Raw genomic sequence first — 17,071 nt, forward strand, 5'->3', positions numbered from 1 at the left:
ATTTACTGAATGATTTTCATATTCATCTCAATTGGACCCTTGAGGTAAGCATGAATTGATTAGGCAGATTACTTAAATATTATATTACCTAGTTTTATAAACGACCCAAATGGCCGTTCTAATATATATATATATATATATATATATATATATATATATATATATATATTTATATATATTTTAATTGCTTCAAACTGAGCGTTTTAAAACATGCTAAGGATCCATTTTCTCTTATTTTCCCCCCGTTAATTAAGAAGCAGATGTTCAGGTGTTTGTCTGTGTGAAAGTGAATAGGTTGCAAGTTACAGCAGTCTTAAAATGTCTTATGAGGCTTATAAGTGGTGCAGTTGAGAATGATATCATCAAAGTACCAAGCCACAGAGCACTCCTAGGAGTAAAACTGCTGGTCTTATGGCATCAGAAATTGTGCACAGACCCTGAAGACTATTCCATATGGTTAAATACAGAAAATCAGTGTTTTAAAAGGTAACCATTTTTATCAGAGCTCTAACTTTCTGTTTGTTTGGTGAGTGTAAGCTTCAGTGAGCTTCATCAGAGCACCCGCAGTCAACCTAAGAGGAGATTATGAGATCTTGTTGGGACCCGCTGGGCGCTAACCTGTGAAAGTAGAGCCTATGAAATGGCTTGATGATTGCAATTTTCTTTCCTGTCTGTGAGACATACTGAAGCCCTGAAACCCCCCCCCCCTCCCCCTCTATGTCGCACACCATACTTTGCCACTAACTGTTGCTTAGGGAGGATTATTCTTACTTTAGAGCATTTTATAGGGGTGCATGATATAAACTACCATTCATAAGTTTGGGGTTGGTAAGACGTTTTTGGAAGAAGCCTCTTGTGCTCATCAAGGCTGGTTTATTTGATCAAAAGTACTGTAAAAAAACAGTAATATTAAATATTTTTACAATATATATATATATATATATATATATATATATATATATATAATGTAATTTATTCCTGTGATGGCTAAAGCTGAAGTTCCAGCAGCCGTTATTTCAGTCTTAAGTGATTTGGTGCAGAAGAAAAAAAATCTTATTATAATCATTGCTGAAAATATTTTTGTGCAAACTGTTTTTTTTTTTTTTTTTTTCAGGATTCTTTGACGAATAGAAAGCATTTATTTTAAATAGAGTCTTTTGTAATATTATAAATGACTATTGATCAATTAAATGCAGACCCAATATTATTTGAAATAGAGTCTTTTGTAATATTATAAATTACTTTTGATCAATTTAATGCAGACCCATTATTATTTGGAGTTTTTAAACACAAATTGTTAAACATAAATTAAATAAAATGTAACATTTGTAAGATTTTTTTTTTTTTCTTGCCATGGCACGCGGGCATTATTTCTATATTATTTGTTATATTTGTGAAAAATTTCATTTTAAAAAAGTTGGCCATAGTCATGTATCATTTATTTATTTGAATGATTAATTTCTTTATTTTAATTGTTATTGTCAAATAAATCCACCCCTATTTAAAATTTATGTGGTCAATTTGCCATTAAAAAAAAAATCTAAGCTAAATGTTCATTTAGTCAACTTTTAGGACAGTAGCATGGGCTAAAAGCCTCTAAACTCCTCTTTTGGGTTCATCTGATTTTTAATAACGTTAACTATATTGCAAGCCATTTTAAAACCCAAGCTTAGCCTGGTGACTTTGTCTTCTGCCATGCCCAACCCAACCCAGCCCGGCCCTGCCCAGCCCCACAGCCAGACCCGAGAGCTCAGCCAGATCTGGTTTCATCCTCAGCACGCAGGGAGGTTATAAGAGAAGCTGGAGAAGAAGATCAAACGCACATAGAAAGAGAAGGAAAAGAAGACTGAGAAATGCATAGAGAGATGAAAAGCTGACCGTCAGTAAGTCTCAGTCAGGAAGCTACTCAGCTATTGATTGAACGGTCTTAGCATACTGTGATTGCACCCAGACTCCCCCAGGCTTCATAGTGGGGAGGGGGCCCTGTCGGCCATGATTGCAGCTCGCAGTAGTTCGGTGGGTCGAGGGGGACCTGAGGAGCACTCCAGGCACCGCAGACAGTCAGCTGCTTCTCTGGCAGGGCACCGTGGGCACCGCAACTCTCAAGAGAGCACTCGTGATAGCCATGTTCAGCACCGGCAGGGGGCGCTGCTGCGGGCGAGGAAAGCGTTTCTTATCAGGGAGATGGAGACCAACTGGTACTTGAAGCTGTGTGGTCGGGCCAGAGAAGATAGTGTTGCTTATGAGACTGGCATGCCTTACCGGTGAGTTTTGTCAGCTGTTTGCTCGTGGGTGGATTTGATGTCTGAGAAATCCTTCCCGCTGTGCATTTTTGTTTGTTTGAGACAAAAAAACTTTCAGGTATGAGATCTTTATCTCTTTCCATGCTTCTGTTAATATGAATTTAATTGTAAAAACATGAACACAGAAGCTTTTTATTGCTGTTTATGCTGTGTATTGATGCACAAGAAAATAATGTTTGCCTGAATGTGTGATTTAATTTATAGTTTTAATAATAAGGAAATGTTGAAGAAATCTTGCAATGAGCAGTTGCTGTCTGACATTTGTTAATTAAAAACAAATAGGTCAGGGGTCCTCAGCGGGGGGCTGCAGTCGTACTGCAGTTGTTTGATCTCAATCTAATTTTATGATGAAATGAAAATATGCATTAGACAGAAATACAATATTAATTAAATTTTCAGGTAAAAATAAGTAATGCTCCATTAACCCTCTCAATTTAAGATTTTTTATTCTAAAATGTATTTTTTCTTTACATTTTTTATTTTATTATTTATTAATATATATTTGTTCGGTTTCATTTAAAAAATGTGACTCTGCAAATTAATAATGATATAACCAATATAGTAAAGTGCGCACATGCAAGCACACATGCACACACACACACACACACACACACACACACACACACACACAAGAATATTTTTATTCTGCAAGGAATCATTGTCTATAGTGACAGTAAAGACATTTATAATGTTACTAAATATTTATATTTAAAATAAATAGACAAAAAATATTAAGCAGCACAACTGTTTTCAACACTGATAATCTTGAACAGCAAATCAACATATTAGAATGATTTCTGAAGGATCATGTGACACTGAACACTAAAGTAATGGCTACTGAAAATTCAGCTTTGCCATCACAGGCACATTTTTTCTTTTTTCTTTTTTAAGAATTCTCTTCTGCTCACCAAGACCCAAAAAAACAGAAAAAAAAATAAAACAAAAAAAACTAAACTCTTAACAACATAATAATAATAATAATAATAATAATAAAATAATAATAATAATAATAATAATAATAATAATATGGAATTCAATGGCTAAGTTGAAACTTGAGCATGCTGACACAGCAGTCCTTTCCGTTTCTGGGCTTTGACCCTCAAACTCCCTGAATAACTGACATTCTCACCTGTGTGTATACTGACATCACATATTTCCACAGGAGATTGATTCTCATAGACAGCAATGAAAGCAAACTGAGACAAACTGACAGATTTCAATATGAACTCAAACATTTCTCATCAAATATTTCATCAAATTATCTATTATATTTACATTAATTTGCTTCATTTTATAGTTGTACTGTACATCAACAGTAGTCTTATTTGTTTCTATTTTTATTTCTCCTGAGGAATTCAATTCATGATACAGCACTGGCTGGTTTGTTAGATATCCCCCCCACGAAATCAAAAACAAAAATTGAATTGTTTAATTTAATTATGATATTATAATCCAATTCTCTTTTGGGACATTTGCCATTGTGAGTGTTCCACCCCAAATCCTTTCATTCTTCCACAGATTGTGAATGTCTCTCTTTTACCTCTTCCAGCTTCAGAAGCCTGTCCTTGAGCTGATTTTGCTTTTTATGTCTTTAAGAAAATGAAGCATGCAAAAAAAGGTTAATGGAAGGGTTTAAAGCTGGAGCCCCGCAGCTGTAGGATGCGAGAATGCTGGACGCCTTTTATTCTGTTTCTCTTAAAGCTGAAAATGTATCTGATGATATACAGACAGAGAGAAGCAAGGTATATTAAGTCTTACCATGCTTCATGCTATTTTACTACAGCTTCATCATTTATTTCAGTTGGCACATTTTATAAGGAACTAAAATAAATTTAGTTTTTATTATTTATCATTTATTGATGATATACAGTAATAGTGTCCTAGCACAGATTTAATTTTATTTATTTCATTTTATTTTTTGTTTGCAATTATTTACATTTTCATTTGTAATATAAACTGTGTATTTATTCACAGAATATTTGGTTTTCCAGTAATGGTTTAATTATTAATTATTATTTGTGGCACACAGTTATTATGCCTGTATTTTTCTGGAGAAATTTTCTTACTGATCTTAATTCTTAAGTTTTAATACCTGCAAGGAAAAATCAATAAAAGGCAATTAAGGATATTTAAGTGGCTGCAGTGAGAAAATGTAACTTTGATAGGGGAGATGGAGCTGCCAAGTTTAATGGCACAATTATTATAGTATTACTTTTTTTATTATTATTTTTTATTAAGTGGATAATGCACTTGTCTTGATCAGTAATTATTTTTTAAAGTACTCTACAGTTTTAGAAACAGTGGGTGCTATTCACTTACTGTGCATGAAATCTGTGCACAGATGTTTTCATGAGAAAATCATGATTCACCAATAACTTTCGTACTAAACTTTTACACTTACAAAACAATGCAATTACAACTGAAACCACATAAACAAACATCACATACTATTGGTCACCCTATATTTACATTAAGAAATTTTACAATGATTTTTCTGCTGCAAGGTTTCCCTGTATTACATCGCAGATATGGATATTTACAGTTTCTAATGAGATGTCTGTAATCTGGGGCTGTATAAAAGGTATTTGTGTTTGAACTGGTTTTGAGGATGGCACACTTGTCTTCACTCCAAATTTTTACTCTCCCAGGGGTGACCTCATCATTAATCCAAGTAGCAATGCAATTGTAGATCATTATCTTTTAATGGCAAAGAACTTTAAAAATGGAGCAGAAATGGATGCTTATATGGGAACAGTCAATGGGTGGTTAACTAATAAAAAGAGGGTCCTGAATGCCCTTAGGTGTCACGTTGTTTATAGTACATTGCAAGCTCTCAGGAATACTTCAGACACTACAACTGAATTTAGGAATCATAACAATTATCTATAACCTGTGTAGTCTACAGTATGAAAATGGATATTCATTTTAAATTTTCTAAATCTACCTGAAAGCCCCCCATTTTCCCACACAATATTCGAAAGTGCCAAGATATAGGCTATTTCCTGTATTTTTGCTGTAATTATTTAATTATGATATTGTTTTGGGAGTATATTATGATATAAGTATATTATAATATATTAAATTTGATTATTTATATTATAATATATTAAATGTGATTTCAGAAGTTTCAAATAGTATATGTTCTTAAATTCAGTATTTTTTAATTATCATTTTACATATTATTATTATTATATAAGAAAATATTTTTATTCATCTAGATTTTTTAAAGCATTTGGAATTTTTTTGAGTTTTAATATATTAATAATAATTTAATTAATTTAAATACTCTTTATTCATCTTGAGTCCCACTAGTGGGCCCTCAGGTTGAGAACCACATGAAATAATAGTAAATATATATAATTTAAATTAGCAGATAACTAATTTTGGTTTCGATGTGTTGTGCACCCCAGCCGGTCATTACTGCACAATAAACCTATTCAGTGTGATTGAGGAATGATCCTGCTCACTGCGTTAGAGTTTATGTTGTGATAGCAGAAAGTGAGTTATCTGTTCTCAGTCATGAACTCGTGTGCTCTTGGGAAAGTCCTGCAGGTGTGAAAACTCGTTGGGGTTATTTATAAGACTCTGTCTGTGATCTAAAAATAAACTTAAACAAAAGCATAACTGGCAACTACACCACCTCTGCTGACACCTCTGTAGCTGACCAAGTTTCCACAGCCTCTGATCCTAAATAGACACAGCTATCCATCGATGCCTCATTGTGTACTCTTCTGTCTCTACAGAATTTGTGATATGTGTATGATTTTGTCAGGGTCTGTCAGTGAGCGTGTATGGATTACTGCCCCTCTGAGTGTGTTTGTTGGCTTGTCTCCATGGAATTCTGGCTGGGATGCTCAAGCATGCTGATATATCTAGATATGGGAAAGAAAGTCTTCATCTCATTCCCACAATGCTCTAGAACAGACACCATGTCAGAGTTGAAGTTCCAGCACTAGCCGAGGGTCAAAGATCGACTGTTGACTAGGTCTACTGTATCTGTGGAGGCATGAAAGTAGGATCAGAAAATAGTATGGGGATGAAATAATGAGTGAGGGAGGGAGAGAGAGAGAGAGAGAGGTGGAGCGACAGAGATGGAAAGGGTGGGTTAGCAGGGGGAGGGATGGAGGGAGAGATACAGGCAGGGAAAATGTCCCAGATTCCCATGGTGTTTATTAGAGAGTGAAACTAAGAGTCGATCGACTGCAGTCAGATGTGTAACTGACAAGACGGTGAACAGAGAGACAAATTCAATCAGAGGATATTTACTGGCAAAGACAAGAGCAACAGAATTCTGGGAAACTTGGCTAAAGGGGACATCTAGGCTGTTTTGTTTCTTCTAAAAGGCTGAATACTGAAGAAACAGGAGAAGGTTGTTTCCTGAGGGCCTGCTTGGACTTTGTATGGACGTGAGCATTAGAGATGTACTTGTACAAAGGCACTTGCCCTGATATCCCCACTCCAAAGCAGAAGGGTGGGCAGAAGGAAAGGGGTCAGAACCGCTGCAGCAAGGAGAACGCTGGAGGGAAACTTTATCCTCCACTCGTGTGCCTGCGTTCCAACTCTCAGGTAGAACTAAAACATCTGGAGGAGTTCCTCAACGTACACACACTCTCATTACAGGATTCGGTCCGAGCCAGGACTGGGATGGCCTACAGGTACACACTGGGTACAGTGCAAAGAGACGTGCACATGCACATAAAATCTATTCAGTATCTCTTTGGGATTTCATTTGATACCATTTCTAATTCTATGTTTGTGTTCGGTATTTCAGTTTACATGTTGTTACCTGTCTTGAAACTTTCTCTTTGACAGTTGTTGTTAAATGAACTTATCAAAAACAAAGAAGTTTCGAGAGTGGGAGGAAAGAGTCTTTTAAAACTCCTGTGATGCGCTGTTCCTCTTTTCGCCCACATGTGGTTGCATATTGTGTTCTCCTCTGAGTGATGTTACCAGATAACAGAGGAGGAAGATGTTTTCATTGTTCTCATTTGTGTTCTCATTACTGTTCAGCACATTTTATATTATCTCTTGTCATTTAAACATAAACATCAAGTGTGCCAAATTAAAAAAAAAAACCTAAAGATAAAATTAAATATGCACTGGCTTTTATCCAAAAAGACTTAAAGAAGAAGAATGCTAAAGCAATTAATCCTAGGAGACAGTAACATTAGATATGCAGTGGTTTCAGAGATGTTTAGAAAAGTGCAATCATTGCTGTAGTCCATTCTAGAGGTGGCAAGAGACTGCACAAGGAATTGTGGAGCATGGTCTGATAAAAAAAGGTCAGATTTCCCTGATGTGGCATTGCACAAATCTGCATGACCAACTGGTTGTTGTGATGTGGTCCATGAAGTTCAGCTGGCCATCAGCGTCAAAATGTTCCTGGCTAAACTGGATAGTGTTGGAGCTGGCTGGAGAGCCAATACCAAAGGATTTGCACTAGCTTTTATTAGTCTATTCATTTATTAGTGGTTTGCTTTGTGGTTTATGGCTCTGGGGTGTATTCGGGGAAGAGTTCCCCATGGGTCACACGGCTGAAAAACCAGTGACATCATGAGGCAGACACGTGTTTCAGACAAACAGACAATAGATAAATCATGCTGGTTTGTATTGGACTTAAAGTTGATGCTCTAGGTAGGAAGTGGACATATGGTCAAAGTCACTGTCAAGTAAGACTCTGACATAACAGGGCTGCTCTACTTTCAAATAACATATGGTGTCTTAACAGGGCTGGAGGGCATATTGGTTCAGCGACAGTTTACTGGAGTGGACTGTAAACTGTCTGTTGCACTCTTTTGAGCCCCATGAAGGTCATTTATCGTGACTCTCTCTCTCTCTTTCATGTCAAAGCTCTCTCTCCACACACAAATTTGCATGGATACCACTCTGTGTCAGTGACATAAAAGAGTGTCAATGATAAAACAAAGGAATAATCTTTTAAAAATACAGCGTGAAATTTTCTAAGATTTTCTGAATGTACTTTTTGCATTCCTGTTTGTTTTTACATAAACATTTACATTTAAAGTGTACTGTAACCATTAGGCCTATAGTAAGTGTTTGAATTGAGGGGGTTCTGGGGGGGGGTGTCCCGGACCTCCCATAAGCATTAAGGGACCCCATATAAAGCCCCAAAAAAATTTACTTGGGGGGTCCCCTGTTTTTTCAATAAAACTATAATACCTACTTAAAACATGAAACTAGTGAAAATGGAAATTAAACGAAAAGGGTCAATTACTATATTAAATTAGACCTGCTCATGTTACATCATATTTCTTTTTAATGCATTATAACTAATCGCACATGATTCTGTTGAGTTTATGAATGCAACAGCCAATCAGAAGCGTTCAGATGAGTCATCGCTGAAACGCCGGAGTTTTGTTCAGTGCGTGCACTCACTGAATGAATTCTGACTGAAACTCGCGAATTCTATCATCAAAGCAACAAAGTGCAGATGAACGTACGATGAAAGTAAGAGATTAATTTATTATAAAGTGTATGGACAGCTTCACTGATAATAAAAGGAGTTTTGAGTGCTTAAACTCTGGCTAGACTGAAGTCAGTGATCTTTAATGTAAATGTTTTTTGCTCGCTTGCTCCATAATTTACTCGCTGTTTTGAATAACTGAAAACTAAAGTGTTATAATTACGTGTTTAAATAATAAACTTTTATTGAATTGTGATCACTTTAAATACAAATTCAGTCATATTAAATATTTCATGACACCATGTCTGGTACTTGTCTAAACAGGTGGGTTTATGATGTGGGTAGTTAACAGATTACACTAACATTAGGCTACTTTAGCCTTACACTGTAGTTGGTTCACTCTCTACCAATGGGTAAGATATTTAATTCTTCTTTGCTTAATGATTGTTTGGTTACACCTAATTAACTGATATTGAAAAAGCTTTTATCTTGGAACTGACAAACGTTCATTAAGTTATTATGTTTTCTCAATGATAAGAAATAACAAATTTATTTATTTATTTATTTTTGAATTATTGAATTATATTTGAACACTGATAGTTTTTCATTTTCATTTGGGGTAACCATCAAGTAAAAATAAGCATTTTACTAACACCTTGAATGTTAAGTGTGCAATATAAAAAAAAAAAAAAAAAATGTATATGTATATATATATATATATATATATATATATATATATATATATATATATATATATATATATATATATATATATATATTAACAAATATCATTAATTACTAATTCATAAATATATTTATTATATCCATATTACATTTTACAACCTGATCTAACTTTCACTTGTCATAAAGGAATAAGAAGCAGTGAAACAAGTTTTATATGTTTTAAGAAATAATAATAAAATATTGTCAAACTACTTAATCAGGTTTATTTCTTCATTATGATATCAAGACAGTTGTATCACCCTGCCATGCCACCCCAGATATATCTAAATGAATTTTAATTCACAATGAAATACATGTTTATTATAGATGAGGTGTATTTCAGGTTATTATATGTATGCATTTTTATGCTTCTTTGAATGCATTAATAGACAGAAAAGAAAATAAAAAAAATGAGCCACACCCCATTTTGAGGCTTGTGACAATAAGGGTTACATCCTGGCATGTGACCTAGGCCACCAGACATCATAGTCTGTCAGTCAATGACATGTTGTCATTAACGACTGACCTCAAACCCAATAAGTCCAATGACCTCATCTTGCTGCACCGTAGCAACTGCACGTTGATGCCTGGAAACAGTTCCATAGGGAGGTCATAGTGCACTTGTAGCTTGTTATGCAACTTTGAGGCATCTCAGATCCACAACACTAACAGAAAATGAAGCATTTACAATCCCCAGTGGCTGCCAAGTGCAGTGATTTACATCCTGGTGCAATGCAAAGGCCTGTGAAAAAATAAAAATAAAATAAAACCTATATAGTGCATAACCATTAGATCTACTACATGTTGTACATTTATGGGCCAGCATGGTGTTGTTAAATACACTTTTATGGACAAGTAACTGGTGATTAATATCTGTTTGTCAGATGAAGGAACACGATTCATAAAATTGACTGGAAAGAACTTTAGGGCATAATCTATTCGATCTACTTTCTGTCATCATTTTCTTTGTTCATTTATTTATGCCCCTGCATTCTTCTCAGGGCGCTGGGTTGTAGTTGCAATTTCTGTCTGACTTATGGTTCTGACAGGTCAATCCAGAAGACATTTATGGTGGTTGTTTGTGATTTACTACATTGTGTCATTAAATAAAGGTGGCTTGTCCGGTCTTATTTTCATCAAGAAAAAAACAGGCCCCATCAAATACACAAACCTCAAGTTTTTTGTTTTCCAATGCTCCTCAAAGGTTTGTTTGTTGTGGCCTGTTCTGTCATTTTTAGAGTTTGGAGATCAATTACAGTAAGTTATCTTTGTCTTACTGTGTCTTTTAGCTGGAATTAAAGGTTTGAATTTAAAAACATTTCAATGGATTTGTTTATTTTTGCTTCTCAAGAGGCTAATTGATGGACTCATTGTGATGGATTATTGTGATGTTTTTATCAAAACAACAAAGTGCAGATGTACGTACAGTGTAGACAGCTTCACTGATTATAACAGGAGTGTTTTTTAAAGTGCATAAACTCGCACTAGACTGAAGTCAGTGATGATGTTCTTTGATAATGTAAATGTTCTTTGCTCGTTTTCTGTAGCTGCTGTAAGCATTATAATTAGTAATTTACAATGTTTTTATTAAATTGTTATCACGTTAAATACAAATTCAATTAAATTAAAAATATTTTATAACATGACATCCATATGCTACTTGACTAAAAAGGTATAATGTGTAGTTAATAGAATACACTAACATTTGGCTGCTTTTAGCCTTACCCTGGATTTGGTTCACTTTCCGGCTATTGGCGATAGGACGATATGACTATGTAGCATATCAGCCAACACTATTATCAGCTGTTTGAACTCTCATTCTGACGGCACCCATTCACTGCAGAGGATCCATTAGTGAGCAAGTGATGTAATGCTAAATTTTCTCCAAATCTGTTCAGATGAAGAAACAAACTCATCTATATCTTAGATGGCCTAAGGGGGAGTACATTTTCAGCAAATTTTCTGGGTAAACTATTCCTTTAAGATAGTTTACCCCGGCCTTAACACAAACAGCTTTAAATTGCCAGTTTCGAAATCACCAAGAAAGTGCCAGTAACTGATAATTTATTCATCCTGGAAAGCTGATAAATGATTGAGGAACAATCACCAGGTGTCCCCATTTAATACTTAATTGCCTTCGCAATTAGATAAGGGATAAACCTGTGACTCCACGTCACTCTGCACCCCTGTGTCTCATACAGGCTTGAAGGGAGAGGCAGGGTGACATAGACAGAATGGTATCAGTCCTACCGCGTTCAGACACGATAACTCAAAACAGCTACTGGTTTTGACTGATTAGCAGTTTTTTTTGTTTTTTGTTTTGGTCATAATTAATGAAATAATTCCTGTGTAATTTGGGGTGTCGGGATTGAGGATATTTTCTGACTTGACCTTAAAAGGTGAGGTGTGCAATTTATGCGCCTCTAACAGCAACAACCCCCCCACCCCCAATCTTCCATTGTCACAGCCAAACTCATGCCATTGGTTTGGCCAGAAGTTTTATGTCAGGCCGTTCAAGCAAACAGAGTCACAGGTTGTGTATGAAACTGAAGGCAGCTGTCTGGCTGACTTGCTGCCCAGACAGTCAATTATTTTACTGGCAGCATTTGAAGGCACCATTTAAAGAAAACTGATTTCAGATTGCTTTGCAAGGCACCATAATGTCACCTTTAAAGATCGACAACAAATTCAAGTGCACTTTAGAGATAGCCAAGTGAGAATTTAATGACTGGAGTGCTTATTTCCTGCTAGAAATTGAATCGCAAGTTGGATTCATTGGATATGAATGTACCTTAATGATGTCCTCTGTATACTGCTTGAGAAAGATTATTAGGTACACCTTGCTAGTACCACTTTGGACCCCCTTTTGCCTTCAGAACTGCCTAAATTCTCCGTGGCATAGATTCAAGGTGTTGGAAACATTTCTTAGAGATTTTGGTCCATATTGACATGATAGCATCACGCAGTTGCTGCAGATTTGTCGGCTGCACATCCATGATACGAATCTCCTGTTCCACCACATCCCAAAGATGCTCTATTGGATTGAGATCTGGTGACTGAGGAGGCCATTTGAGTAAAGTGAACTCATTGTCATGTTCAAGAAACCAGTCTGGGATGATTTGAGCTTTGTGACATGGTGCATTAGTCCATGCTAGTCAAAAGTAGCCATACACAGAAGATGGGGCAGGATTGTAGTCATAAAGGGATGAACATATCCCCCACACCATTACACCACCAGCCTGAACCGCTGAGACAAGGCAGGATGGATCCATGCTTTCATGTTCTTTATGTCAAATTCTGACCCTACCATCTGAATGTCGCAGCAGAAATTGAGACTCTCAGACCAGGCAACGTTTTTTTTCCAATCTTCTATTGTCCAATTTTGGTGAGCCTGTGCGAATTGTAGCCTCCATTTCCTGTTCTTAGCTGACAGGAGTGGCACCCAGTGTGGTCTTCTGCTGCTGTTGCCCATCTGCTTCAGGGTTCGATGTGTTGTGGGTTCAGAGATGGTATTCTGCATACATTGGTTGTAACGAGTGGTTATTTGAGTTACTGCTGCCTTTCTATCATCTCTAACCAGTCTGCCCATTCTCCTCTGACATCTGACATCAACAAGGCATTTTTCGTTCACACAACTGCCACTCGCTGGATATTTTCTCTTTTTTTCGGACCATTCTCTGTAAACCCTAGAGATGGTTGTGCGTGAAAATCCCAGCAGATCAGCAGTTTTTGAAATACTCAGAGCTAGAACTTCATCGGCACCAACAACCATTCCACATTCAAAGTCACTTAAATCCCCTTTGTTCCCCATTCTGATGCTTGGTTTGAACTTCAGCAAGTTGTCTTTACATCTAGATGCCTAAATGCATTGAGTTGCTAAAATACTAATAGCTTATCATCAATTTTTATTAAAATTAAATTGACACACATTAAACTAACAAATTTTACATTTAAAATGAATAAGAAAATACATATGTATAAGAAAATACATATGCATACACTGCATGTAATAATGTACAGTACAGCATTACAGTGTTCAGTAGATTTACAAATTTTACATTTAAAATGAATAAGAAAATACATATGCATATGCTGCATGCAATAATGTACAGTACAGCGTTACAGTGTAGTCTAATTCACAAACACATGGCTCTTTAAACCAGTTTAAAACTAATGGCTATTTAAACCAGTAAATAAGCATACAGAGCAACCAGAGTAGTCTGATTCACCAACAAATTAGTTTTTTTTTTTTTTTTTTTTTTTTTTTTAATGATTTGAATTAAACATTCAAATAAACTTGTCTATTAAATAAGTAACAATTGAACTGCACAGTTTTGGTGATGTTAATTTATTTATTTTTTTAATTAATATTTTTGTAGTATACTAGGTTGGTAGGTTCCCTGTATAATTTACAGTGGCAAAATCATTTACAATTGTTATTTGATTTTGATTCATTACAAATGAATCAGAATCAAATCAATATCAAATAGTGAGTAGTAGTAGTAAAAAAAGTCTAATGTGTGAAAAACTATGCAACATTACTAGAAAAACTATAGTACTATTCAAAAGTTTTTTTTTTTTTGTTTGTTTTTTTAACAATTAGAAAATGCATTGAACTAGTTAAAAGTTATTTTAAGTTCTTTGTATATTTCATAGTATTACTGTTTTACTCTATTTTTGATCAAATATATACCTTGGTAAGCACTTCTTTAAAAAGAAATAATGACCTCAAACTTTTGAACAGTAATGTAGGCTACTGTATGGGTATAAGCATATACTCTCACATCCACACTGTTTAGCCTGAACGAAGTGAAGTGAGCGAAGGGTCTTGTATTAAGAACCATTAATAACATGATTAGATAGCACTGTCTTTGTCCACTAACAATGCTGACTAGATGTTATTTAGTAGGCAGTGGTGTTGGAGAAATGTCTACCAGTGATGTGATCATGGCATCGGGTTTTAAACACAATCAATAATGCAACAATCAGTTTCAAATCACGTAAACCTGGCGGTCACTCTGTGTCTCTCTTTCCACCTCTCTTTTTCACTGTTCGCCTATGACTTTCTTCTCTCTCACTCTCTCTTCCTGCTCCATGAATACATGGGATTAGTCCCTTATTTACATAACCTCCACTGTACTAACCCAAGAGCAGATGCACAGACATTATGTAATTTAATGATCAGTGCATGCATACTGAGGAATAGCCAATGCTTAAGTTTCCCATTTAAAGATCTCTGTTCATGGCATTTCACAATTGTCTGCTTTGTAGCTCATTACTAGTGCAATGTTATTAAAGCTTTCTGTCAGTGTTGTGACATTCAAACCTCAGTCAGACTAATGCAGTGTGTGATGTGTGTGAATTATTAACCAAACCGTCTGACAATCTCATGGTAATTGAGATGTTCACACACCCATGACAGTCTAAATGGGTACACCTCAGGCAAATTGGCAAAGACAGATCCTTCACCGCAAAAACTTGGCATCAGCATTCAGCATTCATTGTACAAGTAAAACAGACTTGGACTGAAGAATCTGACAGATACAAAAGCAGTTGTTCTTCATAGAGAGTCATTAGAAGGTGTCTTAATGAGCAGATGGATATTGATGGCGGCATAGACTGTAACAATATGCTTTCTACTACCTGGGTGAGGATGGCTCTGTGTAGGTGCATGTTATGGCAAACACTGCAGTAGGTAAAGTTGAGCTCAAATAAGAGTGTAAACTGAACTGATTGTACCCTTGTTCACCGACAGGGGGCCCTGTAACTCTTAGTAGTCAGGCTTTACTTAGGTTTACTTTGTTGTGTGTACATAAGCATGTTTCCATAATTAAATTGAGAATGCATCTAATCAGACTGTTAGAAATGACTTTTTATTGCATTAAATATATTTGTATTTGTATTACAAGAGTTGCACAGTTGGTTACAGTTTTTTCTGTTCAGAAATTTCGGGTGGGTATTGTTTTTGAAAGAAGCCATTATTACATCACCAAGGCTGTTTTTATTTGATTAAAAAACAGAAAATAACAGTAAAAACAAAAATATTGTAAAGGACTATTGTGAAATTACTGAGAAGTTATTTTGAAACTTTTTGCTAATTTGATATATTTTAAAATGTCATTTATTTCTGTAATGGAAAAGCTGATTTTCAGCAGCTGTTGCTCTTGTCTTCAAAGTCACATGATTCTTTAGAAATCAATCTGATATGCTGATTTGTTTACAAACAAATATTAAAACATACTATCAACTTAAAAAATCATTTTTCAAAATTAAAATGTAAATATAAAAATATAAATAGAAAATATTTAAATTAAAATATATATATATATATATAAGTTTATTTAACTTCTGTTACTAGTGTACACATAAACAAAACTAACCTTTATACACACAATTTAGTTTTCAACCATTTGTAAAAAATGAAAATAGTAATCAGTCATCTAACTGACATGTAAAGTTATCTGCATTTGCAAAATGAGAGGGTCCTCTAATTATGTTTTTAATTTTCAGAAACAGCTTTGAATGCCATCGTCCAACCATCTAAATTCCAATTAAGGCCACAAGTCTTATTTACGTATGTAGACACATACAGTCAAGCGCAGGAGGATTTCTTGCCCTCTGTCTCATCAGTCTTGTACTGCACTTATCCTACTGTCCCGTAAAATGCCTCAGCATGTGTGTGTGACAGAGACTGTAGTTGTCAGGCCTGAGGGGCAGGATAGAGACAGAGGACAGATGAGAGCATTGCCTTTGAGAGTGCCTGCAGTATTTATGCTGCTGTGAGTCAGGCAGGGAGCGAGGGGAAATATGTATTGCCCACTTACACACACACACACATACACTGAGCTACTTTATTCTGTCCCACTCTGCATTGCTGGGCAACGTCATATTAAGCCCTTTCCATCCCATTTGATAGCACAATCTGTTTTACCCACTCTCCTCTCTCCTCTCCTCTCATCTCCTCTTACTCTTTGTCTCGCTTTCCTCTCTCTCTCTATTCCTGTCTATCAAACATGGACATGTCTTTGTTATTCTGTGTCAATACAGATGACATCCACATACATCTATGTGTGTATGTGTTTGATATAATAGTGTTTTTGGATTGTGGTCTGAGCATTTAAACACAGGTGGTTGGGGCAAACGGAGGCAAACAGATGGGTCCCTAATGCAGCTCTCTCATTTTCATTCACTTAACATGTAAATATACATCAGGAAATGTCCACTCATTATGTGCTTCAGATAGCATTATTTGTGTTTGCAAACATTTTCCCCTCCTTCTATGACCTCAGAAAACACTTGTAATGTGGATTCTAATTGGATGTACCATATTTGAGGCCATTATAACACCATTATATGCACACCTGTGATCACACTCTCTGTTACTATGTGCCAAGCTGCTTGGCAATCGTAAAAAGCCTACAAAAATTAGACTGATTAACTATATTACTCTGGTGTAATAACATTAATAGATGTAGTTGCTGAACATTGCTGCCTTTGATCAAATTGCTGTTGACAAAATTTTTAGAAGGATGCATTGTACAGCATATCGGTTCTTGGATGCTATTGTTTTATTTATTGTATCAGTTGATGTAAATGTTCATGCTAATATCCCCTATTTTTA

The 17,071-nt window shown here is 35.6% G+C and overlaps 1 protein-coding gene across 2 annotated transcripts in view; it reads left to right on the forward strand.

Moving 5' to 3' along the window:
* Positions 1-1,787: 1,787 nt before the first annotated feature.
* LOC109083017 (voltage-gated potassium channel subunit beta-1) overlaps positions 1,788-17,071 on the forward strand; it is a 115,652-nt gene continuing 100,368 nt past the window's right edge. The window contains exon 1 of one of the 2 annotated variants that reach the window (XM_042775064.1): positions 1,788-2,264. In XM_042775064.1, coding sequence (XP_042630998.1) covers positions 1,993-2,264 — 272 coding nt within the window. In that variant the 5' untranslated portion in view covers positions 1,788-1,992. Of the gene's footprint in view, positions 2,265-6,450; positions 6,959-17,071 lie in introns of those variants that run through there. The other variant, XM_042775065.1, reaches the window with a different exon arrangement.

Source organism: Cyprinus carpio, chromosome A18 (assembly GCF_018340385.1).
Source record: "Cyprinus carpio isolate SPL01 chromosome A18, ASM1834038v1, whole genome shotgun sequence".
Lineage (NCBI taxonomy): Eukaryota > Metazoa > Chordata > Actinopteri > Cypriniformes > Cyprinidae > Cyprinus > Cyprinus carpio.